Source organism: Salvelinus namaycush, chromosome 12 (assembly GCF_016432855.1).
Source record: "Salvelinus namaycush isolate Seneca chromosome 12, SaNama_1.0, whole genome shotgun sequence".
Lineage (NCBI taxonomy): Eukaryota > Metazoa > Chordata > Actinopteri > Salmoniformes > Salmonidae > Salvelinus > Salvelinus namaycush.
In genome coordinates this window covers 14,191,396-14,219,251 of record NC_052318.1, presented here as the reverse complement: position 1 = coordinate 14,219,251, position 27,856 = coordinate 14,191,396, and the positions used below count along the sequence as shown (strand labels likewise).

General features: G+C 40.5%; 1 protein-coding gene across 3 annotated transcripts in view; it reads left to right on the top strand.

The window, feature by feature from the left end:
• gtf2ird1 (GTF2I repeat domain containing 1) overlaps positions 1-27,514 on the top strand; it is a 46,172-nt gene extending 18,658 nt beyond the window's left edge. For 2 of the 3 annotated variants that reach the window (XM_039005216.1, XM_039005214.1), the window contains 19 exons: positions 279-462; positions 1,317-1,342; positions 1,806-1,929; positions 2,254-2,297; positions 2,713-2,793; positions 3,405-3,524; positions 5,652-5,699; positions 9,482-9,559; positions 9,846-10,029; positions 10,609-10,670; positions 14,792-14,857; positions 19,375-19,642; positions 19,801-19,829; positions 19,988-20,035; positions 24,508-24,585; positions 24,837-25,029; positions 25,247-25,284; positions 25,398-25,507; positions 26,046-27,514. In XM_039005216.1, the coding sequence (XP_038861144.1) occupies positions 279-462; positions 1,317-1,342; positions 1,806-1,929; positions 2,254-2,297; positions 2,713-2,793; positions 3,405-3,524; positions 5,652-5,699; positions 9,482-9,559; positions 9,846-10,029; positions 10,609-10,670; positions 14,792-14,857; positions 19,375-19,642; positions 19,801-19,829; positions 19,988-20,035; positions 24,508-24,585; positions 24,837-25,029; positions 25,247-25,284; positions 25,398-25,507; positions 26,046-26,114 (1,850 nt within the window). In that variant the 3' untranslated portion in view covers positions 26,115-27,514. The remainder of the gene's footprint in view (positions 1-278; positions 463-1,316; positions 1,343-1,805; positions 1,930-2,253; positions 2,298-2,712; positions 2,794-3,404; positions 3,525-5,651; positions 5,700-9,481; positions 9,560-9,845; positions 10,030-10,608; positions 10,671-14,791; positions 14,858-19,374; positions 19,643-19,800; positions 19,830-19,987; positions 20,036-24,507; positions 24,586-24,836; positions 25,030-25,246; positions 25,285-25,397; positions 25,508-26,045) is intronic. The other variant, XM_039005215.1, reaches the window with a different exon arrangement.
• The last annotated feature ends 342 nt before the right edge of the window (positions 27,515-27,856 follow it).

Sequence of the window (27,856 nt, the reverse complement as noted above, 5' to 3'; positions counted from 1 at the left end):
GGTTAGTCCTCGTCCAAAAAGCACGTCCAATGGAGATTCTCTGGGAAAATGTCCCTTATACAATTGGTCATTTTCTCAACACTTTTTTTCATGTAATTTCTTTACTATAGAATGATTGTCTTTAGTCTGTTTTCAGCTGTCATGACTGCTTATTAATCTATCCACACCCACCCATCCATCCATTAATTGATCCATTCATTACATACTTATTAAGACAGTATTGTAGGGTCTCATGATTGATGTCCGTCAATGATTTCTGACAACCCCTGTATTTTCAGCGGAGGCCCTGGGCCTGGACCACATGGTTCCAGTGCCGTACCGGAAGATAGCCTGTGACCCAGAGGCCGTGGAGATCATCGGCATCCCAGACAACATCCCCTTCAAGAGGCCCTGCACCTACGGAGTGCCCAAACTCAAACGCATCCTGGAGGAGCGCCATGGGGTCCGCTTTGTAGTCAAAAGGTAAAGACGATCTGAGATCCATCTGAGATTATACTGGGAAAGTCTCTCATTCTTTCCTCCAGAAATAAGAGATTACACTGTAGTGTATAGGGGACCCATATCAGGGCTGCATAACGCATCATACCAGGGTTTCGTGATAAGGCACTAAATGAAAAAAACGGCGTGAAACAGGGAAGAACTACTACTACTGCAGCTGTCTAGTAAGAAACATGCCCTAATGAAAATAACCCTGTTTGAGGAGAACCACTGATTTATGAGCTACAAGAGCTAGCACAGCATCTGTCATTTATCTAAAATGTCTATTTGGAAAATTGAATCAACGAAGGGAGAAGTGTCAACCCAGGCCATCTGTTGGTTAAATTCCCTGCCCTCCAATAGACAATGCCCTACTTACTGGTAACCACCTTATGAACCACACAGTATGGTGCCCCCTGCTCTCTGGCATATTGAGCCAATGTCTCGCTGTTGTTGAACCCATGTGATGAAATACATTTAGATCGGGGCGACAGGCTTAGTTTGGGTCAACACCGCCATCAGCGCATGGCTCATGCATAAGGCGACATGGTCATTAATGTTAATATAATTCCAGCAGATTGAAGATTTGATTTTTATCTAAGAGTCATACACTCCTGGTGGTGTTGTTGATATGCGTTGTTGTTATTGTTGTTTATTCAAGATGGCCCAGACATGAACCCTGCAGACCGTGTAGAGATGTCTGTTTGATCTTGTTCCCCTGTTGACATGCCCACTGTTGTTCACCAACAGTTTACTACAGGGGCCCTTTCTACTTGACTGTGACCAATGTCAATAATCACATTGATTAACAATAACGACCATCTCTGTTCTCATTCCAGAATGTTTGACGAAAGGATTTTCACAGGTAAGACTTCAGCAATTCGGCACGGGGGGGTGTGGTATATGGCCAATATACCACAGCTAAGGGCTGTTCTTTCGCACAACGCATTGCGGAGTGCCTGGATACAGCCGTTAGCCGTGGTATATTGGCCATATACCACAAACCCCATAGGTGCGTTATTATAAACTGGTTACCAACATAATTAGAACAGTAAAAAGTCATTTTTGGTCATACCTGTGGTATACGGTCTGATATACCACGGCTCTCAGCCAATAAGCATTCAGGGCTCGAACCACCCAGATTATAATGAGTATTTTCATCTTGCATTGTTGATATCTATCCAAAGAAGCCATTAGTATGCCATTTAGCAATGCCATGTCCTTGTTTTTCTTTTGATATTGTGTATGTTTAGTTGTAATAGCTTGCTGTGCATCATGGATAATCTGATTGATTGATCTGATTGATTCTGTTATGTTGTGTCACAAAGCTGCTGGTAAGGTGGCCAAGGAAGAGGGCAAGCATGACATAGGCTCCACCTCCGAGGACGGTTTCCCCGACCTCCGGGTCCCGTTGGCTGCACTGGAGCTGGTCACCAATCCTCACAGCAGCAGGTATGTATGCAACGGCTAGGCCTCAGTCAGTAATGTAGAGGGTGTAGTGACACAAGATGTTATTTGAAATCATCAGAGAAATCTGTTCCGCACCTGTCTTACCCAATCTGCATCCAGAGATATAAAAGACAATTAGATCAGAAGACAATACAAACAACCCATTTTGATATTTTGATAGATCCTTTCAGTAAATGCTGCGTGTCCATCACTTGTAATGGAAGGCCATAGCCTGATGTACCACAATAACCACAATTTATCTATGCCAGTTCATTTCAATGTCATAATTCGAAGTTGTGCATTCAAAGGATTTGTTTTTCTTTTTAGATCGACAAGCTCTTGTGTGAGTCCATTGGCTGACTTTGAAGCAGGTAAGTGACAAGGCAATGCTATGGCCTACTATAGTAATACTGTAATGCGAACCCAAGACGTGAACTCTGAGGTTGGCACTCCTTTTTATGGTAGTCTAACATCAAGAAATACGTTCCACGTTCCATATCCACTCTGTAACCCCTTGGGAATTGCAAATTAAAAACTTAAACCGTCTGAAACTGAACAGATCTTCCTCTCAGAATGTGTGACATTGGATTTTATAGATGCATTTCAAATGGCACTTTCTGGGAGGAAGATCTGCTTATGTCCCAAATGACACCCTATTCCCTATATAGTACACTACCTTTGACTAGAGCGCAATGGGCCCTGATCAAAAGTAGTGCACTGTAGCGAATAGGGTTCCATATGGGATGCCGCCTTGCCATATTAACTGTTTTTACTCTTACTCTTTAGGGCCTTCGGGAGATTGTATTCCCTTGAAAAAGATTAAAACGGAGCCCCCAGATGGGGAAATCATCCAGGTGACTGTACCAGGTAAGTGGTGCACCTCTGTCATTATATTACATTTGAAATGGCTTTAGCTGTTAAACCAGATCAAATATGGGGAGTCGTGAATCTTGGAAATATTTAAACGTGTTTTGAGAGGCAGTAGATGCGACATGCTAGCAGGAATCCAACACCTCTTGATTTGACTGTGGGCTAGGACGTGTGTGCATTTATGCATGCACCTGCTGTGATCCTGACACATGTTATTTCCTCTTTACAATGACCTCTAATAGTTCCCCTTGCATTGTGAGGCTGTTCCCCTCTCCCCTTACCTGCTAATTACCTGAGGTCTACTCTGTAGCCTGCCTGACCCTATATTCTCACCACTCCTCGAATTTGTCTCTACAGTTGCTTTCTCTTACCCTGCCCCTGTGCCCAGTACTCTAGCATTTTACCATAACCCAGTCTTAAACATGTTTGGCCCAGTCTTAAACAATGACAGAAGTGGAGTTGGCAAGAGCACAAATAGATCTGGGACCAGGCTGGTACTTTCTCTCTTCCTTCACGTGACTCTGTCTTGATACCTAGTAGCCTAACAACGTGCTGTCTGTCCCTAAGATACCCAGTACCGTAACAATGTGTTGTTTCTCCTCCCCCAGATGCCAGTGTTTCAGTGGAGGAGCCGAATGAGTCTCATGCTGACCCGGCTGCAGCAGCAGTGGTGGTGGTGGCCACCCCAGCCCAGGTTGCTTCTTGCCACTCCCTAGAGACCCACGCAGGTAACTGCAGCCCCGCCTTCCGTCCCAGTCCCCTCCACCTCACGGTTGCATCAGGACTGCCCAGGCCCGGCGCCACCCTGGGTCCACCACTGCCAACAAGCTCTCTCCCTCTGTTAGGGAGCTAGGTTACCAGTACACGTATGAAACCACTTTTCACAGATACTCCCATCTCCCTGTCTCCTTGCCCCCCTTTCACACTTCGTACTCCACCCAGAGTCACTAGTACCCTGTACCACCCCTTACGCCCCACCTCCCACCCACAGTCTCTGCCAAACCTGTAGCACACTAAGTAAGTAATAGGCTGCCTGCTCTGGACACTTTCCATCAGTTTGATTTATAATTTTTAATCCTATTTTTGATGGTATATATTAATTGGCTTTCATCATTGGATGTGTCATTTTTGTGTCATTAGAATCTGATGGATTGTGCATATTTGAGCTGGTCTCCATAAGCAATACCTCAGATTAAACACAGATTTCACAGTCAAGCCTGTTTTCCCACAAAACATACTTAAAGAAAGATTGGTCACCATCGAATCTGTTTACTGGGATTGGAACATATGACACCATTTTGCAAGACATCCAGAGCAGTTTCAGTTTTCTAGTCTAAAGGTTATTTGTAAGAACACTGCAATAGCAACCCTCAATGTATTTATTTTTTAAATTGGAGCATTTACCAAACCTGGGTTTATTTTGTCCAGTTTGTGAGTATGTTTTAAATCTGGACTCTCTGTCTCAGGTTTGGTTGAATAGTATATTCACCATACACAACTTCTCGTCTCAACCCCAGCCCTTGCAGCCCAACCCTGTATAGAATTAGCCTGTTTCTCATGCTCCCTATCTCTACCAGTCCTGTGATTTGTCTAGAGTCCCTTTAAGACACCTGAACACCCAGTTTAGTAGTCTGAGATAATTTTGTCCCTTACCGTAGTCACCCTTCCCCAAGTCCTTATTGTAGTTTAGTAGCACGAGGTAACTAAGAACACTTGAGTACACTACATGCGATAATAATAATATATGCCTTTTATCCGAAGCAACTTAGAGTCGTGCATGCATACATTTTACATATGGGTGGTCCCGGGAATCGAACCCACTACCCTGGCGTTACAAGCACCATGCTCTACTACCAACTAAGCTACAAAGGACCACTCTCTTTCTTAACCTCAATTCTAAGTTGTGCTATAGCTGTAGAGATATACTAGCCTGAGTGCCAGTCTGTTTGTGCTATCATGTCAACTCCTTGTCACTCATTGTCAAAAACAAACAGATCTGGGACCAGGCTAGATTTAAAACCCAGTTATTCAATATTTGAAGATTTGTAGAGAAGAGGAAAGAAAAAGAATGGTACTCAAGTGTCCACATTAACCTCTAGTCTAGATTCTTAGATATTTTGTTTGTTTTATTTTGGTTGCTTTCATGTTTTGTTAAAGTTTTCTTTTTCATCATTGATCATGAAGGAAGAAGTCGTGGGCGGGTAAGTGCAGAAAATAGACACTAGATTTCAGTGTTTATTTAAATATCATGCTATTTTTCCTGCAGTATTTTGAAAGGTATGTAAGTTATCTTTCAGCTATTATCAATGGAGAGACACAATGAATGTGAACAATTGTCATGTAGACAGAGATACAGATAACATCCTATCACCATGGCACATGTGAAGTCATACTTTGGCTGTTGGTATTACTCTTTTTTTTTTTTACTCAAATAAGCTACCATATGACCTCAGAGACATGAACAGCTTGGAAACAGTGGTCATTCAGAAAAACTGAAATGTTCGGAACTTTGAAATTCACTTAAAGCCATTGAGAAAATATTGATTGCGTATTTACATGTGTTTTCTAATATTTAGCCAGATACTGTAGATATATTTTAGCACATAAGCAACATTGACATTTGTCTGTAGCCTAAAGAAGTGTGCTGTTTTTGCATTTAATACATGTCCTCCCGGTTTGATTTTGCCGGTTTGGTTGATCGGTCAGTCCGTAATTCTTTGAGGTTCTACTGTAGTTTGGGCTTTGTCTCATTCAAAACAGTATTTCTTGGCTCGCCTGAACCGAAATTAGTTATGTGAAACCTTTGAAACTTGTCAACCCTACTCACCTCTTTGCCCTCTTCCTTTAAACTGAAGCACTGTCACCTAAACCAGCTTTGCAAGGCCTCAGAAGATCATCTGAAGGTACAGTAGGATTGACAACCTCTCCCTAAGACCTATCTGTTGGATTCACTGTAGGCTTACAATAGACACAGCCTAACCTCCATTTCAAATTATTGATTTTTAAAAGGTGTGATGTGATTGTTACATAAATTCTTGATTAATATAATTTATATACTGAACAAAGATATAAACACAACATGTAAAGTGTTGGTCCCATGTTTCATGAGCTGAAATTAGAGGTTGACCGATTAATCGGAATGGCCGATTTAATTAGGGCCGATTTCAAGTTTTCATAACAATCGGTAATTTTTTGGACACCGATTGTGGCCGATTACATTACACTCCACGAGGAGACTGCATGGCAGGTTGACTACCTGTTACGCGAGTGCAGCAAGAAGCCAAGGTAAGTTGCTAGCTAGCATTCAACTTATCTTATAAAAAACAATGAATCTTATCATCAACCATGTGTAGTTAACTAGTGATTATGTTATTACTAGTTTATCTAGCTTGTCCTGCGTTTCATATAATCGATGCGGTGCCTGTTAATTTCTCATCGAATCACAGCCTACTTCGCCAAACGGGTGATGATTTAACAAGCGCATTCGCGAAAAAAGCACTGTCATTGCACCAATGTACCTAACTATAAACATCAATGCCTTTCTTTAAAATCAATACACAAGTATATATTTTTAAACCTGTATATTTAGTTAATATTGTCTGCTAACATGAATTCCTTTTAACTAGGGAAATTGTGTCACTTCCCTTGCGTTCCGTGCAAGCAGTGTCAGGGTATATGCAGTAGTTTGGGCCGCCTGGCTCGTTGCGAACTGTGTGAAGACCATTTCTTCCTAACAAAGACCATAATTAATTTGCCAGAAACATACATAATTATGACATAACATTGAAGGTTGTGCAATGTAACAGCAATATTTAGACTTAGGGATGCCACCCGTTAGATAAAATACGGAACGATTCCGTATTTCACTGAAAGAATAATCGTTTTGTTTTCGAAATGATAGTTTCCGGATTTGACCATATTAATGACCTAAGGCTCGTATTTCTGTGTGTTATTATGTTATAATTAAGTCTATTATTTGATAGAGCAGTCTGACTGAGCAGTGGTAGGCAGCAGCAGGCTCGTAACCATTCATTCAAACACCACTTTTGTGCATTTACCAGCAGCTCTTTGCTGTGCTTCAAGCATTGAGCTGTTTATGACTTCAAGCCTATCAACTCCCGAGATTAGGCTGGTGTAACCGATGTGAAATGGCTAGCTAGTTAGCGGGCTGCGTGCTAATAGCGTTTCGATCGGTGACGTCACTCTCTCGGAGACCTTGTGGTAGTTGTTCCCCTTGCTCTGCTCTGCTTTTGTGGAGCGATGGGTAACGATGCTTCGAGTGTGGCTGTTGTCGATGTGTCCCTGGTTCGAGCCCAGATAGGGGCGAGGAGAGGGACGGAAGCTATACTGTTACACTGGCAATACTAAAGTGCCTATAAGAACATCCAATAGTCAAAGGTATATGAAATTCAAATGGTATAGAGAGAAATAATCCTATAATTCCTATAATAACTACAACCTAAAACCTCTTACCTGGGAATATTGAAGACTCATGTTAAAAGGAACCACCAGCTTTCATATGTTCTGAGCAAGGAACTTAAACGTTAGCTTTTTTACATGGCACATATTGCACTTTTACTTTCTTCTCCAACACTTTGTTTTTGCATTATTTAAACCAAATTGAACATGTTTCATTATTTATTTGAGACTAAATTGATTTTATTGATGTATTATATTAAGGTAAAATAAGTGTTCATTCAGTATTGTTGTAATTGTCATTATTACAAATATATATATATAAAAATCTGCCGATTAATCGGTATCGGCTTTTTTGGTCCTCCAATAATCGGTATTGGTATCGGCGTTGAAAAATCATAATCGGTCGACCTCTAGCTGAAATAAAAGATCCCAGAAATGTTCCATGCACACCAAAAGCTTATTTCTCTAAAATGTTGTGCACAAATTTGTTTACATCCCTGTTAGTGAGCATTTGTCCTTTGTAAAGATAATTCATCTACCTGACAGGTGTGGCATTACAAGAAGCTGATTAAACAGCATAATCCAAAACAGCAACACAATGCCACAGATATCTCAAGTTTTGAAGGAGCGTGCAATTGGCATGCTGACTGCAGGAATGTCCACCAGAGCTTTTGCCAGAGAATTTAATGTTAATTTCTCTACCATAAGCCACCTCCAACCTTGTTTTAGAGAATTTGGCAGTACATCCAACCGGCCTCACAACCGCAGACCAAGTGTAACCACGCCAAATCAGGATCTCCACATCCGGCTTCTTCACCTGCAGGATCATCTGAGTCCAGCCACTCGGACAGCTGATCAAACTGGGTTTGCAATACGGAAGAATTTCTGCACAAACTGTCAGAAACCGTCTCAGGGAAGCTCATATGCGTGCTTGTCGTACTCACCAGGGTCTTAACCAACTTAATTGGGCAAATGCTCACATTCGATGGCACTGGCACACTGGTAAAGTATGCTCTTCACACTGAATCCTGGTTTCAAAGATACCGGGCAGATGGCAGACCGTGTATGGTGTTGTGTGGGCGAGTTGTTTGCTGATGTCAACATTGTGAACAGAGTGCCCCATGGTGGCAGTTGGGTTATGGTATGGGCAGACATAAGCTACGGACAACGAACACAATTGCATTTTGTCAATGGCAATTTGAATGCACAGATATACCGTGACGAGATCCTGAGGCCTATTGTTCCACTGCCATCACCTCATGTTTCATCATGATAATGCACGGCCCCATGTCGCCAGTATCTGTACACAATTCCTGAAAGCAGAAAATGTCCCAGTTCTTCCATGGCCTGCATACTCACCAGACATGTCATCCATTTTTTTATTTTATTTTATTTTATTTTTTAAATCCCATTTTCTCCCCAATTTTCGTGGTATCCAATCGCTAGTAATTACTATCTTGTCTCATCGCTACAACTCCCGTACAGGCTCGGGAGAGACGAAGGTCGAAAGCCATGCGTCCTCCGAAGCACAACCCAACCAAGCCGCACTGCTTCTTAACACAGCGCGCCTCCAAACCGGAAGCCAGCCGCACCAATGTGTCGGAGGAAACACCGTGTACCTGGCCCCCTTGGTTAGCGCGCACTGCGCCCGGCCCGCCACAGGAGTCGCTGGAGCGCGATGAGACAAGGATATCCCTACCGGCCAAACCCTCCCTAACCCGGACGACGCTATGCCAATTGTGCGTCGCCCCACGGACCTCCCGGTCGCGGCCGGCTGCGACAGAGCCTGGGCGCGAACCCAGAGACTCTGGTGGCGCAGCTAGCACTGCGATGCAGTGCCCTAGACCACTGCGCCACCCGGGAGGCCCTAGACATGTCATCCATTGAGCATGTTTGGGATGCTTTGTACCGACGTGTATGATAGCGTGTTCCACAGGCCACAATCAACAGCCTGAACAACTCTATGTGAAGGAAATGTGTCACGCTGCATGAGGATAATGGTGGTCACACCAAATACTGACTGGTTTTTTGATCCACGCTCCTACTTAAAAAAAAAAAAAAGGTATCTGACCAACAGATATTCTCAGTCATGTGTTTATATTTTTGTTCAGTGTAAATGCCTCATTAGCTTAGTTAAACTGTTTTCACTTTCAGGACCCATTGTTGATTCAGACTGTTTCAGACACATTCACTAATCGTGTTCTTTCTTTCAGCTCTGAATAAAACCCACTTAAACATTTCTCTTCATTTTCATTTTTCCTGACAGGAAATATCGCTGAGGACATAGGTGAAATGATCCTCCAGCTTCGGAGGCAAGTGGAAAGCATATTCAGCACTAAGTACGGTAAGTTATCCAATGCACTTACTTGCACGCTCAATGTTCAGACTGGCCAAGCAAGAGAAACTGACTCGAGCACTAAATCATAAATTACACAGACTTAATCAACCGTTTCTACACATCCACGTTATTTTCTAGCCTTTTTAAGGTGTCACAGAGAAAGCAATGTTTCTCCTAAAAATCTATTTGACTATCCAGGGAATAGTTAAGTACTGAGCAGCATAGTCTTTTGCATTGAATAATTCACCTGTATTCCTCTCTCCATTTTCCATCCCACCCTTTCGTTCTGTAGCCGAGGCGCTTGGACTACTTGAACCTGCGAAGGTGCCCTACTCCAAGTTTCAGATGTACCCAGAGGAGCTGTGTGTCACAGGGCTACCGGAGGGTGTGGCTTTCCGCAGACCCAACTGTTTCGGAGCGGCCAAGCTGCGCAAGATCCTGGCCGTTGGCAGTCAGATTCAGTTTGTCATCAAAAGGTCAGAGATCATACATTGTCACATAGGGGAAAGAACCTCCGCAAGTCAATCAAGGAGTGCATCCCAATAATCTCTCCTTTCTCCGGAAGCTTGCACTTGTCCACGTCCCTTCATTGATTTGAAGGGAATGGACTGGTATATGGAAACCCTTAAGCCAATGCCTACACCAATCCAATGCTTTTAAATTTGTGGGGAGTAGTGAACGAGTGTACACTTCAGGAGGAATCATTGTGACGCGCACATGGTCTTGGTCACATTCCAGGCTGACTACATTCCAGGCTGACTACATTGCTGACATTGTATTACATCAACCAAAGGTTGCGTCATCAACTACGCAGTCGGCATCAGACTGCTATATAATATGATGTGGTTAACTGATATGTTCAACACCTGTCCAGGCGTTGTGAGATATGGAAGGCATCTAAAGTGTAGTCAGCCTGGAACATGGCCCTAGTCTGTGAATTGTTGTTGTATGAAGAGGATATAGGTGAAACGTTGTATATGTTGGTGCAGGAATAAAGGACAACAGGTTACTCTTTATGATGTTCTAACCATGTTTTGTTGTGGTTTCCTATCCAGGCCAGAACTTTTAACGGATCAAGTCAAGCTAGAGACGCCTCCTTTCCCGGCCTGTGATTCAGGTGAGTACATCTTCATTCTAAATGCCAGCTGATTTAATAAGTATATCACATTATTTACCTTTAAAAATAGTAAGTTTACAAACTAAATTAGTTAAATGTCAGTTCATTCCTGAATTGACTGAGTGTAATGAGCCAAGCCCTCCTATTTGATTTGATTTGATAAGGATATATTTTAGTCCTAATTTGGACTAATCTTCCAAGAGTCCTTAAACGTTAAAACACAATTTATAATACGAATACATTTTCACATGTAACACACTGTTACAAACAAACATAATACACTGACATATTGACCCGATTAATACTCTAACAGTCTGAAATTATAGATTGATTCCTTCATCTACCATAGTCCTGCACAACCTTTCAATTTATTATATTTAAATGGTTCTAAATTATTGTTTGAATTTATATATCGAAAGGTTTCTGGTTTGCTCAGATAAAAAATTATACAATTTCTTTATTGCTCTGAATCGCAATGTTATTTAGCCTATTTCTCTCTTCTGTCTGTATAACACATAGATGGTGGACAATCTATTCTTAGTATTTACTGAATGTCTGTCTCTTACCAACGGAATACTGTTGTGAATGGAGTTTGGCTGTTTTAAATGATGTACATTGTGAAATAAAATAAGCATGTTTTTTTCAATGATCTTGTTGATAGATGACCATCCAAGAGCATTGTGCATGACTACAACAGAAGAACCATATCTCCAACTTAAAACAATCATTGCTGCTTTGTTCTGTGCGATCTGCAGCCTCCTAATTTGACTTGCTGTTGCATTTCCTCAGACCACAGAACAGTAGTTCACCTGACTCCCAATTAATGCTTGGGTTGTTTGCTTAAGAATCTTTCCCGGTAAATATTTAGTTATCCTTCTGATCATGCACGCATGCATATTTTTTTTTACATAGATGAGTTATGTAAGACGACGATGGTAAACAGTTGTCTAGCTGCACCCCTAGTAGTTTGGTTTCTGACACTTCCTCAATTTTTACTCCCCCCATACTTAATTCTATCCCATGCTGTGTTGGCCTTTTCCTGGTGGAACAGACCAACATAACCTTGGTTTTCAAAACAAGTTTGTTCTGGCAAACCCAGTCCCTGATATTTCCCAGATCTACTTGTAAAGCTTGCTGTACCTGTTGAACCAATTGTCTTGCTGTATAAATTGTAGCATCAAATATAGTAGCTTGAGTTTCAGATAAGGCATAAGGAAGTAAAGAAGGGGCCCAAGGCAGCTGCCCTGCGTTATTCCACAGTTTAAAGCATGAGTGGAAGAAAACGACCCATTGATATAGGTAGACTGTTTCCTGTCAGTTAGATATGACTGTACCCAATTCAATGCTGCCTCCTTCAACCCATAATGCAATAATTTTGTCTAAATTATTTCATGAGCCACTAAATCAAATGCTGCACAAAAATCTAAAAATAGTAAATCGACAAACCTGCCATTATCCATAGCATTGAGCCACTGGTCAGTCATGTCAACCAATGCAATGGTAGTGGAATGGTTTTTGCGATAAGCATGCTGATTGGCTGTGATCAGATCATTCTTTTCCATATACTCCCATATTTGTCTACTCAAAATACCCTCCAATATCTTACTGAGGGAAGGGAGTAGACTGATTGGTTGACTATTGGCAGGAGTAATGGGTTCTTTGCTGTCTTTTCGGGATTGGACACAGTTTAGCATGCTTCTATACATTTGGAAATGTCCCCTTTTCCAGTGACCAATTAAATATGTAGCATGGTAAGAAAAGTATGTGAACGCTTTGGAAATACCTGGATTTCTGCATAAATTGGTCATGAAATTTGATCTGAACTTCATCTATGTCACAACAATAGACAAACACAGTCTGCTTAAACTAATAACACACAAACAATGATACGTTTTCATGTCTTTATTGAACACACTGTGTAAACATTCACAGTGCAGGGTGGGAAAAGTATGTGAACACTTGGATTTAATAACTGGTTGACCCTACTTTGGCAGCAATAACCTCAACCAACGTTTTCTGTAGTTGCGGACCAGACCTGCACAACGTTCAGGAAGAATTTTGGACCATTCCTTTTTACAAAACTGTTTCAGTTCAGCAATATTCTTGGGATGTCTGGTGTGAATGGTTTGAGGACAGGACTCTGACTGGGCCACTCCAGTAGGAAAAATGTATTCTGTTGAAGCCATTCTGTTGTTGATTTATTTCTGTGTTTTGCATCGTTGTCCTGTTGCATCACCCAATTTCTGTTGAGCTTAAATTGGCGGACAGATAGCCTTACATTCTCCTACAAAATGTCTTCATAAACATGGGAATTCATTTTTCCGTCAACGATAGCAAGCTGTCCAGGCCTTGAGGCATCAAAGCAGCCCCAAACCATGATGCTCCCTCCACCATACTTTACAGTTGGGATGAGATATTGATGTTGGTGTGCTGTACCTTTTTTCTCCACACATAGTGTTGTGTGTTCCTTGCAAACAACTCAACTGTAGTTTCATCTGTCCACAGAATATTTTCCCAGTAGCGCTGTGGAACATCCAGGTGCACTTTTGCAAACTTCAGATGTGCAGCAATGTTTTTTTGGACAGCAGTGGCTTCATCTGTGGTGTCATCCCATGAACACCATTCTTGTTTAGTGTTTTACATATCGTAGACTTGTCAACAGAGATGTTAGCATGTTCCAGAGATTTCTCAAAGTCTTTAGCTGACACTCTAGAATTCTTCTTAACATCCTTGAGCGTTCTGTGCTGTGCTCTTGCAGTCATCTTTGCAGGACGGCCACTCCATTTATAGACAATTTGTCTTACCGCGGACTTATGAACATCAAGGCTTTTAGAGATACTTTTGTAACCCTTTCCAGATTTATGCAAGTCAACAATTCTTAATCTTAGGTCTTCTGAGATCTCTTTTGTTCAAGGCATGGTTCACATCAGGTAATGGTTCTTGTGAATAGCAAACTCAAATTGTGTGAGTGTTTTTTATAGGGCAAGGCAGCTCTATCCAACATCTCCAATCTCGTCTCATTGATTGGACTCCAGGTTAGCTGACTGACTCCAATTAGCTTTTGGAGAAAGTCATTAGCCTAGGGGTTCACATACTTTTTCCAACCTACACTGTGAATGTTTAAATGGTGTATTCAATATCAACAAGAAAAATACAATAATTTGTGTGTTATTAGTTTAAGCACACTATTTTTGTTTATTGTTGTGACTGAGATGAAGATCAGATCAAATTTGATAACCAATTTAAGCATATATCCAGGTAATTACAAAGGGTTCACATACTTTTTCTTGCCACTGTATTTCAGTGGAGCTGCAATCTGGGGAGCAGCATAGCGAAGTAAAACATGTATTTACCATTGGGTAATGGCTTCAATAGGTTTAACAACTCCTTTACTTACAGCATTTGTAGATTAAAATTGCATTTCTTTTGCTCAAAACATGATCATCAATCTATTGGACAATAGCTTGTTTGGAAGAATGGGTGTTTACATTATCGCTCAGTAAATACATTTCTAAAGAAAAATCTGCAAAATGATTGGCAATATCAGCTGGTTTTGTTATTGTTCTCCAATCAATCTCCACACTAGATGGGTATGATGAGATAGATGTACCAAGTAAGCCCTTAACTGTATTCTATCCCTTTTTTAAATCATTTTTACAATCAATATAACCATTTTTGTAAAATAAAGTGTTTTTCTTACGATTTAATTTAGCTGCCTAATTACATAGTGTTCTATAATTCTGTTAATCAATTTCTAGTTTAGATTTGGCTGCTAAGACTTTTGCCATATTTCTTTGAGAAAATGCCTCACCCAGTTCATCATCAATCCATGGAGATGGACTAGCCCCAACTGTACTCTTTCTTACTGGGGTATGATGGTCCATTACCCCAGTGAGCAAATCTTCAAGCAACCCTTAGCCTACAAATGTTGAGCGCATAGAATTACAATTTACTCAGTAATTAAATATTATTAACGCCGTAATTAATTAGAATTAACTGGGAATTCCACGGTTGAACCAGTGGTTAGGATCCATATTTTTCAATGTGGCTTTTAGATAGGTCTGGTGAACTGGATGTATTCACTGCAAGTTTAGACAACTCTGCTGATATTTTTTCCACAGACCTTGACCCCAAAGATGCTTTGACAGAAGATGCAGGAGCCGATTCGAAGAGACCAGGGTTCTCAGGTAATAGGGAGACCAAATACTTGAGCCAATATCAGTAGATTACTTTGCCCTCCTATACTTTGAGCAATACATAGTCGAGTACTTATGGAGTCCTGGTTAGGATTTGTTTTTCCCTTTGCTTGTTCACTTAAAGAGAAGAGAAGTGCTATTTATATGCTGCAATTCAGCTTCAAGCTATCTATAGAAGATACAGAAATGTTTATGGGGGATGTGTTGCTGTATATATTCAGAGCCATATGCCTGTAATGTTTAGAACATATCTTATGTCAGGTGTTATTGAAGTGTTGTGGTTGCAGGTTTCCTTGGCACATCTAAAGCCTTTTCTTTTGGGGTGTTGCTGTAGGCCACCAAGTGCTAACAGTCAGTATCTAAATAATATGTGTCAAATGCTTAATAGCGTATGTGATGTAAACTGGGAGGTCTACTTTCTTGGGGACCTGAATATTGACTGGTTTTCAGAAGTAGGGATGACCAGGGATGTTCTCTTGATAAGTGTGCGAATTAGACCATTTTCTGTCCTATTAAGCATTCAAAATGTAACAAGTACTTTTGGGTGTCAGGGAAAATGTATAGAGTAAAAAGTACTTCATTTTCTTTAGGAATGTAGTGAAGTAAAAGTAAAAGTTGTCAAAAATATAAATAGTAAAGTACAGATACCTGAAAAAACTACTTAAGTAGAACGTTCAAGTAGTTTTACTTTAGTACTTTATACCACTGCTAAAGCTGTATCTGTACCCATTGGATAGAGTGATCACAATATTGTGGCTTTATCCAGGAAAGCCAAAGTTACAAAAGCTGGGCCTAAAATAGTGTAAAAGATTTTGCAGTCACTGTTATGTGGATGATGTAAAGAATATTTGTTGGTCTGATGTGATTAATAAGGAGCATCCAGATGCTGCACTTGATGAATTTATAAAATTGCTTCTTCCAATTATTGATAAACATGCACCTGTTAAGAAACTGACTGTTAGAACTGTTAAGGCTTCGTGGATTGATGAGGAATTGAAAAACTGTAGGAGTGGCTAAAAAGTCTGGCAGCACATCTGACTGACTTACTTACTGCAAATTGAGAAATTATATGTCTAAACTCAACAAAAAGAAGAAGAAACTGTATTATGAAGCCAAGATCAATGATATAAACAATGATGGAAAAAAACTTGAGTACTTGAAATAAAATTATGGGCAGAAAGACAAATTCAACTCCATCTTTTATCGAATCAGATGGCTTTTTAAAAAATCACAAAACCATTTGATGTTGCCATTGGCAAAGTGGGCAAACTTAGGCAGGAAATGCCAACAATGAACAGTGAGCCATTGTGTTCATGCATAAAAAACTAATAATGAAAGAAAATCATTGCAAGTTTGATTTTTGTAAAGTTAGTGTGGAGAGGTGGGGAAATTATTGTTAACGATCAATAATGACAAACCTCCTGGCATTGACAACTTAGATGGAAAGCTACTGAGGATGGTAGCTGACTCTATAGCCACTCCTATGTCTTATTTTTAATCTGAGCCAAGAGGAAAGTATTTGTCCTCAGGCCTGGAGGGAAGCCAAAGTAATTCCACTACCCAAGAGTGGCCTTTACTGGTTCTAACAGCAGACCTATAAGCTTGCTGCCAGCTCTTAGCAAACTGTTAGAAATAATTGTGTTTGACCAAATACAATGATATTTCTCTGTAAACAAATTAATGCATGCTTATAGAGAAGGGCACCCAACATGTACTGCACTGACCAATGACTGATGATTGGTTGAAATAAATTGATAAGAAGATTGTGGGAGCTGTACTGTTAGATTTCAGTGCAGCCTTTAATATTATTGACCATAACCTGTTGTTGAAAAAATGTATGTGTTATGGCTTTTCAACCTCTGCCATATCGTGGATTCAGAGCTATCTATCTAATAGAATTCAAAGGATTTTATTTAATGGAAGCTTCTATAATGTCAAACATGTAAAGTGTGGTGTACCGCAAGGCAGCTCTCCAGGCCCTCTATTATTTTCTATTTCTACCAATGACCTGCCACTGGCATTAAACACAGCACGTGTGTCCATGTATGCTGATGATTAAACATATACGCATCAGCAACCACAGCTAATGAAGTCACTGAAACCCTTAACAAAGAGTTGCAGTCTGTTTTGGAATGGGTGACCAGTAATAAACTGGTCCTGAACTCTAAAACTTAGAGCATTGTATTTGATACAAATCATTCTCTAAGTTCTAGACCTCAGCTGAATCTGGCAATGAATGGTGTGACTGTTGAACAAGTTGAGGAGACTAAATTACTTGGCGTTACCTTAGATTGTAAACTGTCATGGCCAAAACATATAGAAAAAATATACACTGCTCAAAAAAATAAAGGGAACACTTAAACAACACAATGTAACTCCAAGTCAATCACACTTCTGTGAAATCAAACTGTCCACTTAGGAAGCAACACTGATTGACAATAAATTTCACATGCTGTTGTGCAAATGGAATAGACAAAAGGTGGAAATTATAGGCAATTAGCAAGACACCCCCAATAAAGGAGTGGTTCTGCAGGTGGTGACCACAGACCACTTCTCAGTTCCTATGCTTCCTGGCTGATGTTTTGGTCACTTTTGAATGCTGGCGGTGCTTTCACTCTAGTGCTAGCATGAGACGGAGTCTACAACCCACACAAGTGGCTCAGGTAGTGCAGCTCATCCAGGATGGCACATCAATGCGAGCTGTGGCAAGAAGGTTTGCTGTGTCTGTCAGCGTAGTGTCCAGAGCATGGAGGCGCTACCAGGAGACAGGCCAGTACATCAGGAGACGTGGAGGAGGCCGTAGGAGGGCAACAACCCAGCAGCAGGACCGCTACCTCCGCCTTTGTGCAAGGAGGAGCACTGCCAGAGCCCTGCAAAATGACCTCCAGCAGGCCACAAATGTGCATGTGTCAGCATATGGTCTCACAAGGGGTCTGAGGATCTCATCTCGGTACCTAATGGCAGTCAGACTACCTCTGGCGAGCACATGGAGGGCTGTGCGGCCCCACAAAGAAATGCCACCCCACACCATGACTGACCCACCGCCAAACCGGTCATGCCAAAGGATGTTGCAGGCAGCAGAACGTTCTCCACGGCGTCTCCAGACTCTGTCACGTCTGTCACATGTGCTCAGTGTGAACCTGCTTTCATCTGTGAAGAGCACAGGGCGCCAGTGACGAATTTGCCAATCTTGGTGTTCTCTGGCAAATGCCAAACGTCCTGCACGGTGTTGGGCTGTAAGCACAACCCCCACCTGTGGACGTCGGGCCCTCATACCACCCTCATGGAGTCTGTTTCTGACCGTTTGAGCAGACACATGCACATTTGTGGCCTGCTGGAGATCATTTTGCAAGGCTCTGGCAGTGCTCCTCCTTGCACAAAGGCGGAGGTAGCGGTCCTGCTGCTGGGTTGTTGCCCTCCTACGGCCTCCTCCACGTCTCCTGATGTACTGGCCTGTCTCCTGGTAGCGCCTCCATGCTCTGGACACTATGCTGACAGACACAGCAAACCTTCTTGCCACAGCTCGCATTGATGTGCCATCCTGGATGAGCTGCACTACCTGAGCCACTTGTGTGGGTTGTAGACTCCGTCTCATGCTAGCACTAGAGTGAAAGCACCGCCAGCATTCAAAAGTGACCAAAACATCAGCCAGGAAGCATAGGAACTGAGAAGTGGTCTGTGGTCACCACCTGCAGAACCACTCCTTTTATTGGGGGTGTCTTGCTAATTGCCTATAATTTCCACCTTTTGTCTATTCCATTTGCACAACAGCATGTGAAATTTATTGTCAATCAGTGTTGCTTCCTAAGTGGACAGTTTGATTTCACAGAAGTGTGATTGACTTGGAGTTACATTGTGTTGTTTAAGTGTTCCCTTTATTTTTTTGAGCAGTGTATATAAATAACATATGAAAAGCAAGTTCTGCAGGCTCTAGTTTTGTCTTATCTTGATTATTGTCCAGTCTTATGGTCGAGTGCAGCAAGGAAAGACCTAGTTAAGCTGCAGCTGGCCCAGAACAGAGCAGCACATCTTGCTGTTCATTGTAATCAGATGGGTGATATTAATACTATGCATGCCAGTCTCTCTTGCCTAAGAGTTGAGGAGAGACTGACTGCATCACTTCTTCTTTTTATAAGAAACATTAATGTGTTACTCAAATGAACAGCAAACCTGCTTTAAAAAAAAACTGATAAAGCAACACCTCACGGCTCAACGCCTCTCCCCTATTTGACCTAGAGAGTTTGTGTGTATGTATTGATATGTAGGCTATGTATGCCTTTTTAAATAAATGTTTTAATTGATGTAGTTCTGTCCTTGCACTGTTCTTGTCTATTAATGTTCTATATTATGTCATGTTTCATGTTGTGTGGACCCCAGGAAGAGTAGCTGCTGCTATTGCAACAGCTAATGGGGATCCTAATAAAATACCAAAAGCTGAAAATGTGTATATTATGAAATAAATTAAACTTATCCATTCATCTGATATAGTCATGTGGTTCTGTTAACAGATAGCTTAGAGGCTAAGCTGTCCAGGATCGACCTTGCCAACACCCTGAGAGAGCAGGTACAGGACCTGTTCAACAGGAAGTATGGGGAGGCACTTGGCATAAAATACCCGGTCCAGGTGCCTTACAAGAGGATCAAGAGCAACCCGGGCTCGGTGATCATCGAGGGCCTGCCCCCTGGCATCCCTTTCAGGAAACCATGTACCTTTGGCTCGCAAAACCTGGAGAGGATCTTGGCGGTGGCTGACAAGATCTGCTTCACCATCACCAGGTGGGTAGTTCTCCTTCACCTTTTCATGGGATTGTGAAAATAAGGCATACGGCAGGGCTACTCAACTACCGACCCTCAGTGGACAAAATACTGCTACTTTTCTTTTCTCCCTGGTAGTTGGTTTACTGATGTTAAGATTCCATCTTTGTCTCTTGCAGACCTTTCCAAGGACTCATCCCTAAACCAGGTAACACTATATTTATGGCATATTCAATTCATATTTATGAATTTCCAATTAAAGAGCATGATTTGATAGGAAATATCCTGTGTCAGGCCCAACTGTTTGTTTTATATTACTAGTGTAGTAATAATATAAAAGTGACATTAAATTTGTCTCCCTCTTAGCACCTCGTCGGATCACTTTATTGAAGAAGGCCTACGCCTCAATAAGTGGTGAGCATTCTAATTGTGTTGCCTGTTTATTTTGATGCTGTGTTACGTTTTGTTACGTTCCCCAGCAAGAAAACCAAAAATGTCACTCAAACAGAAGGATCTGACCAACAACCAAAACTGAACAGGTGGGGTTTTAGGAGGGGTTCTGAAAGACACTCATGGGGATGTCCACTAAAAGTTGACTAGCAACAACAACTAGAACTTAAAAGACAGCCACCATGAGCACCCACTAAATTTGCCCAAGAAGAGGCAAACAAAATATAATCCACTCCAAACTTAAACACAGGAAGCAAATCAAAAAGATGGCACAAAACAAAATCAGATAAAGGATTGTTTGTCTAGAAATCAAAAACCGAAGTGCCAACTAAAGGTGTTAACCCTCCGCATCGATCAAGACAACTAGAGCTCTGGGGCAGCCACTCTTAAATAGCACCTGGGCCAGCACAGGTGAAACACCTTCCCACTAACCAGATGGCAACCTGCACAGGTGTAACACATACTGACCAATGATGTGACACCAATCGATGTGCCCTACGTGCTAACGAGCTGTACGTGCTAAAGTCCAACCCCAAAACATAAATGGAAAAACCAAAGCCTGTAACAGCTGTAAGAATACTTGGTTTGAAACTGTCATGATTTCATCCATTAAATAGGAGCATGCAGATGCCCAGAGCAAGCAAAATAAAGTATACAGTGCACTTATCACCACATACATGTATATACGCATATATTGCATTTGGATTACAGATACAGTGTTATTTGGGTTGTTAATTTGATTAGTTCTGACATTCTTGATTTCTTGTTTCTAGTTTTTGATTGTTTATTATTTGTGTAGTTGTTTGACATTTGCTGCACTGTTAGGCGCTAGTTGCATAAGTATTCACACCCTTAAGTCAATACTTTGTAGAATCACCTTAGGCAGCGATTACAACTGAGTCTTTTTGAATAAGTCTCTAAGACCTTTCCACAACTGGATTGTGCAACATTTGCCGATGTTATTATTTTAAAAATTCTTCAAGCTCTGTCAAATTGGTTGTGGATCATTGCTAGACAACCATTTTCAGGTCTTGCCATAGATTTTCAAGTAGATTTACAGTATCAGTCAAAAGTTTGGACACACCTACTCATTCAAGGGTTTTTCTTTTACTATTTTCTACATTGTAGAATAGTAGTGAAGACATCAAAACTATATGAAATAACACATATGGAATCATGTAGTAACCTAAAAAATATTTTATATTTGAGATTCTTCAAAGTAGCCACCCTTTGCATTGATAACAGCTTTGCACACTCTTGGCATTCTCTCAACCAGCTTCATGAGGAATGCTTTTCAAACAGTCTTGAAGAAGTTCCCACATATGCTGAGCACTTGTTTGCTGCTTTTCCTTCACTCTGCGGTCCAACTCATCCCAAACCATCTCAATTGGGTTGAGGTTGGGTGATTGTGGAGGTCGGGTCATCTCATGCAGCACTCCATCACTTTCTTAATAGCCCTTACACAGCCTGGAGGTGTGTTTAGGGTCATTGTCCTGTTGAAAAACAAATGATAGTCCCACTAAGCGCAAACCAGATGGGATGCTGTATCGCTGCAGAGTGCTGTGGTAGGCATGCTGGTTAAGTGTGCCTTGAATTCTAAATAAATCACAGTTAGTGTCACCAGCAACGTATCCCCACACCATCACACCTCCTCTATGCTTCATGGTGGGAACCACATATGCGGAGATCATCCGTTCACCTACTATGTGTCTCACAAAGACTCGGCGGTTGGAAGCAAAAATCTCAAATTTGGACTCATCAGACCAAAAGACAGATTTCCACCGGTCTAATGTCCATTGCTCGTGTTTCTTGGCCCAAGCAAGTCTCTTCTTATTATTGGTGTCCTCTAGTAGTGGTTTCTTTGCAGCAATTCTACCATTAAGATCTGATTCACGCAGTCTCCTCTGAACAGTTGATGTTAAGATGTGTCTGTTACTTGAACTCTGTGAAGCATTTATTTGGGCTGCAATCTGAGGTGCAGTTAACTCAAATAAACTTATCCTCTGCAGCAGTGGAAACTCTGGGTCTTCCTTTCCTGTGGCGGTCCTCATGACAGACAGTTTCATCATACCGTTTGATGGTTTTTGCAACAGCGCTTGAAGAAACTTTCAAAGTTCTTGAAATGTTTTGCATTGACTGACCTTCATGTCTTCAAGTAATTATGGACTGTCGTTTCTCTTTGTTTATTTGAGCTGGACTTGGTCTTTTACCAAATAGAGCTATCATATGTATACCACCCCTACCTTGTCACAACACAACTGATTAGATCAAACGCATTAAGAAGGAAAGAAATTCCACAAATTAACGTTTAAGGCACACCTGTTAATTGAAATGCATTCCAGGTGACTACCTCATGAAGCTGGTTGAGAGAATGCCAAGAGTGTGCAAAGCTGTCATCAAGGCAAGGGGTGGCTACTTTGAAGAATCTCAAATATAAAATATATTTTAATTTGTTTAACACTTATTTGGTTACTACATGATTCCATATGTGTTATTTCATGGTTTTGATGTCTTCACTATTATTCTACAATGTAGAAAATAGTAAAAATAAAGAAACACCCTTGAATGAGTAGGTGTGTCCAAACTTTTGACTGGTACTGTAAGTCAAAACTGTAAGTTGGCCACTCAGGAACATTCACTGTCTTCTTCGTAAGCCACTCCAGTGTAGATTTGGCCTTGTGTTTTAGGTTATTGTCCTGCTGAAAGGTGAATTAATCTCCCAGTGTCTGGTGGAAAGTAGACAACCTGGTTTTCCCCTAGGATTTTGCCTGTGCTTAGCTCTGTTCCGTTTCTTTTTTCCCCTGAAAAAACTCCCTAGTCCTTTACGATTACAAGCATACCCATAACATGATGCAGCCACAACTATGCTTGAAAATATGGAGAGTGGTTCTCAGTAATGTGTTGTACTGGATTTGCCACGAACGTAACACTTTGGATTCAGGACAAAAAGTGAATTGCTTTGCCACATTATTTGCAGTATTACTTTAGTGCATTGTTGCAAACAGGATGCATGTTTTGGAATATTTGTATTTTGTACAGGCTTTCTTCTTTTTACTCTGTCAATTAGGTTAGTATTGTGGAGTAACTACAACGTTGTTGATCCATCCTCAGTTTTATCATATCATAGCCATTAAACTTTGTAACTGTTTTAAAGTCCCCGTTGGCCTCATGGTGAAATCCCTGAGCGGTTTCCTTCCTCTCCGGCAACAGAGTTGGGAAGGACGCCTGTATTTCTGTACTGACTGGGTGTATTGATACACCATCCAAAGTGTATCACCATGCTCAAAGGGATATTCAATTTCTGCTTTTTAAATTTTTACCCATCTAGCAATAGCTGCCCTTCTTAGCACGGCATTGGAAAACCTCCCTGGGCTTTGTGGTTGAATCTGTGTTTGAAATTCACTGCTCGACTCAGGGACCTTACAGATAATTGTATGTGTGGGGTACAGAGATGAGGTAGTCATTCAAGAATCATGTTAAACACTATTTTTTGCACACAGAGTGAGTCCATGCAACTTATTATGTGACTTGTTAGGCAAATGTTTACTCCTGAACTTATTTAGGCTTGCCATAACAAGGGGGTTGAATACTTATTGACTCAAGACATTTCAGCTATCAGTGGTGGAAAAAGTACCGAATTGTTATACTTGAGTAAAAGTAAAGGTACCTTAATAGAAAATGAATTGAGTAAAAGTGAAAATCACACAGTAAAATACTAGCTGAGTAAAAGTCTAAAAGTATTTGGTTTTAAATATACCTAAGTATCAAAAGTAATTGGAATTGCTCAAATATACTTTAGAATCAAAAGTAAAAGTACAAGTATAAATAATTTCACATTCCTTATATTAAGCAAACCAGACGGCATGATTTTCTTGTTATTTTAATTTACGGATAGCCAGGGGCACAGTCCAACACTCAGACATCAATCCTTTGTGTTTAGTGAGTCCGCCAGATGAGAGGCTGTAGGGTTGACCATGGATGTTCTCTTGATAAGTGTGTGAATTGGACCATTTTCTTGTCCTGATAAGCATTCTAAATTAAACAACTACTTTTGGATGTAAGGGAAAATGTATGGAGTAAAAAGTACTTCATTTTCTTTAGGAATGATGGAGTAAAAGTTGTCAAAAGTATAAAAAGTAAATCACAGATACCCAAACAAACTACTTAAGTAGTACTTTAAAGTATTTTTACTTAAGTATTTTACACCACTGTCAGCTATTCATTTTTAATTAATTAGTAAAACAATTGAAAACATCATTCCACTTTGACATTATGGGGTATTATGTTTAGGTCTAAATTTAATCCATTGTAAACTAGACTAACACAACAAAATGTGGAAAAAGTCAAGGAGTGTAAAATCATTTCTGAAGGCACTGTAACATCTGATAAACTGTCCCCACCAATTCTGTTTGACTCCTCTCCTCCTGAACCAACAGATGACGAGGAGGTCAACCGCATGGGGGAGAAAGTGATCCTCCGCGAGCAAGTGAAAGAACTCTTCAACCAGAAATATGGTCAGTGTATATCCTCCATTTGTACAGTTTGCTTTATCTATATAAACCTTACTAAAAAAATTGAGTTAAAGTATTAACTTCTAGTGATTTATTCCCAAAGGGGTAAATCCCAATTTACACAAGTTAAATATTCACTTAGTCTCCCATTGACATCAATGCAATGCAATGCAATGCAATGCACACTTAGTTAAAATTCTAACTTATTGGGAGTTAAAATCTGCCCCAAACTGACTGAATAGCTTTATGTTCAGGTGACGCTCTGGGCCTGGACCGCTCCGTCATAGTGCCATACAAGCTGATCCGTGCCAGTCCCGACTCTGTTGAAGTTATTGGCCTTCCGGATGATATTCCCTTCCGAAATCCCAACACTTACGACATAGTCCGCCTGGAAAAGATCCTTCAAGCCCGAGATGATATCACCATCAACATCAAGAGCCAGCTTCAGTGAGTGTATTTGTCAGTGTAATAATTGTATGAGTCTGGAGTTTGTAGAAATATCCTAGATTTTGTATTAAAAGCCTGAAATGTGAAAGAAGGACATGAAAGAACTGTACGAGTTGAAATTTTTGTAGAAAGACTCACTCTTGGGCAAAAGCCAGGCTCCCTTCTCTGTCTATCTACAGAACTGAAATTCATATTTAATACATTTTCTATTCTACAGGCCTTTTGCGGAAATATGCACCCAAACATGTAACACAGGTAAGGATTGTTATACAGTAGCCAATTTCTTCTTTGTTTTAAGTAATGCAGTCCATAAGGACACGTGCTTTCGAAGTATGTTCAAAATGGTTGTGTTGTTTTTGTGGTTTAAGAAGGGAAAGAGGTTTCTACCAATCGACGCAAGCGCAAAAGAGTCCTGGAGAGCAGCCGAGTGTCCTTACCCTCCGAGTCAGGGGTATCAACCAATCAGATTCCAGTGATGGTACGTGGTACTAATAAAGCTATTATATAATAGTTTGTTGTACAGTATTTAGTGGTTATTGTAGCCTGGCGGGTAGGAGCGTTGGGCCAGTAACCGAAAGGTTGCTGGATCGAATCTCCGAGCTGATAAAGGTAAAAATCTGTCGTTCTGCCCCTGAGCAGTTAACCGACTGTTCCCCGGGCGCCGAAGACGTGGATGTCGATTAGGGCAGCCCTCCAAACCTCTCTGATTCAGAGGGATTGTGTTAAATGCGGACACATTTCAGTTGAATGCATTCATTTGTACAACTGACTAGGTGTCCCCCTTTCCCTTTCATTATCAAAAATACATAACGGAAATGCTCTGATTTGATACTTTGATACAGTTGACTTTATTTATACATTCATATTATACTTGTAGGTATTAAAGAAATGTGTAAAAGGCACTAATATGGTTGTGTAATTGATGGGCCATCATTTGCTTCTGCAACGGCATAACTGATCTCCCTCATGCTCTCTCTAATTTATCCTCCTTTTGCTTTGTCTCCGTCTACTTTTAGCAATGGCCCATGTACATGGTGGACTACAGTGGAGTGAATGGGCAAGTCCCTGGGAAGGTGAAATACTAGAAGAGAAGAAAACATACTCTGCTACAGGAAGAGGATATAATGAGAGGACTTTATCAAACCAATACTTATAATCGCATCGCCAAGTTTCAGCTTTGCCCCGAGTGCTGTTGCTTAAAAACTTTACTGACTGAAAATATAGGTTTGGATATGTTTTTAAATGGTGGCTTGGGTGGAAATGTGAGGAGGAACAATTGAATCTGTGCATAATTTGTTGCAAGATAAGTGCTTTCTTTGATTTTGTTTCCTTCACTGATTTATAAACACTAGATGACAGGCAGGGAGTGCTGCTTTGAAGCCACTGCGCCTCCATTTTATTACTCCCCCACCATTGTAAAAAATATTTTGGAAGCTATATAAATGCATTTATTAATGTCTGCATTCATTCTTGCCATGCTTATTCTATTATAGACAACTTAATGCATACTTTTAAATTATATTATGTGCGCTAAACAAAATACAGAAAGACATTGTTACTGTCCCCACTACAACAACAAAATAAATACTTAAATACATGTACTTTTGTCCTTGAAACATTTAAATTTAAATACTGAATACCAATGAAGGACTGCTTCTTCTGAGGAGTGCCAATATGGCCGATTTGTGGCTTCAAAGCCTCTCATTGGCCAATACATAGCATCAGAAATCTAGTGTTTATATACAGTTGTTCATCCCCACAAGCCCTGATGGTACTTTTTTGATACACCTTTTTCAAAATGCTCTACAAAAGAAAAGTGATTCCAACCGACTGGGGTTATGTTATGGCACTAAGCTTATGGAATTTACAATCATTGAAGTATTCACCATTTTAGGTTATTTTTGTCTGATCTATCATAAACTTTTGTTATGGGGTGTAACTACAGCACAAATGTCTTGGATCAATCTGGCTTTACAACATTTGTATGATTTATTTATTTATTTATTTTGAAGATTAAAAACAAACATCATGTGCAGGGATGTAAATTACAATGTTCAGTAATCTAAGTACTGAATCACATGTCTCTACAACACTAACTACTACTGTATGTAACTCAAAGTATATCAACTGAAATATGTTCGCCTTCAGGTGTGCGTACCGGTATACTCCGTGGTAGGAATAACCCAAGGTGATAGCACTATATCTAAGACAAATTTTCATATTTTGTAAAACTCCTCATGGCTTTTCTTTAGCTGAGTACTTGTACGTGGAGTTGAGATTTTCTCAGCTAGGCTTTTATGTTTGTAGCACATCTGTGCTAAGTAAAATATCTCTTCAAGTCAACATGAATGTAACGTGTGTTAAAGAAAGAATGGTCTGTGTTATCCTGTAACAGCTATCTCTGGATTCACCAGTATTTATATGCTGTACCTTAATGCCATTTAGGCCTTTGAAATAAAATGTGTTGCCTTGCACTTTTATAGGACTGCAGTGACTTTGTGTGCGTTGAATGAAAGTATTTTTAAAAAATCTATAGAATGTTTAAACCTACTTTCGTATTATTGTAGTAGGTTTAGACATTCCTTCAGAATGTCATGGTATCATGGAGAAATGAAAAGTATATAATCATTGAGGTTTGAAAGGACAACAGAGTTATTAAGACTACTCCAGTGCCGTTAAAAACATAATTTGTTTTATATATATTTCCACACTGAGGTTGAAATAATACTGTGAAATTATGATAATGCACTTTTAGTGTTAAGCGCTGTTTGAAAAGACCACATGAAATGTCTGCCTGTTTTGGTGGGATGGAATTTTGGCCTGTGTA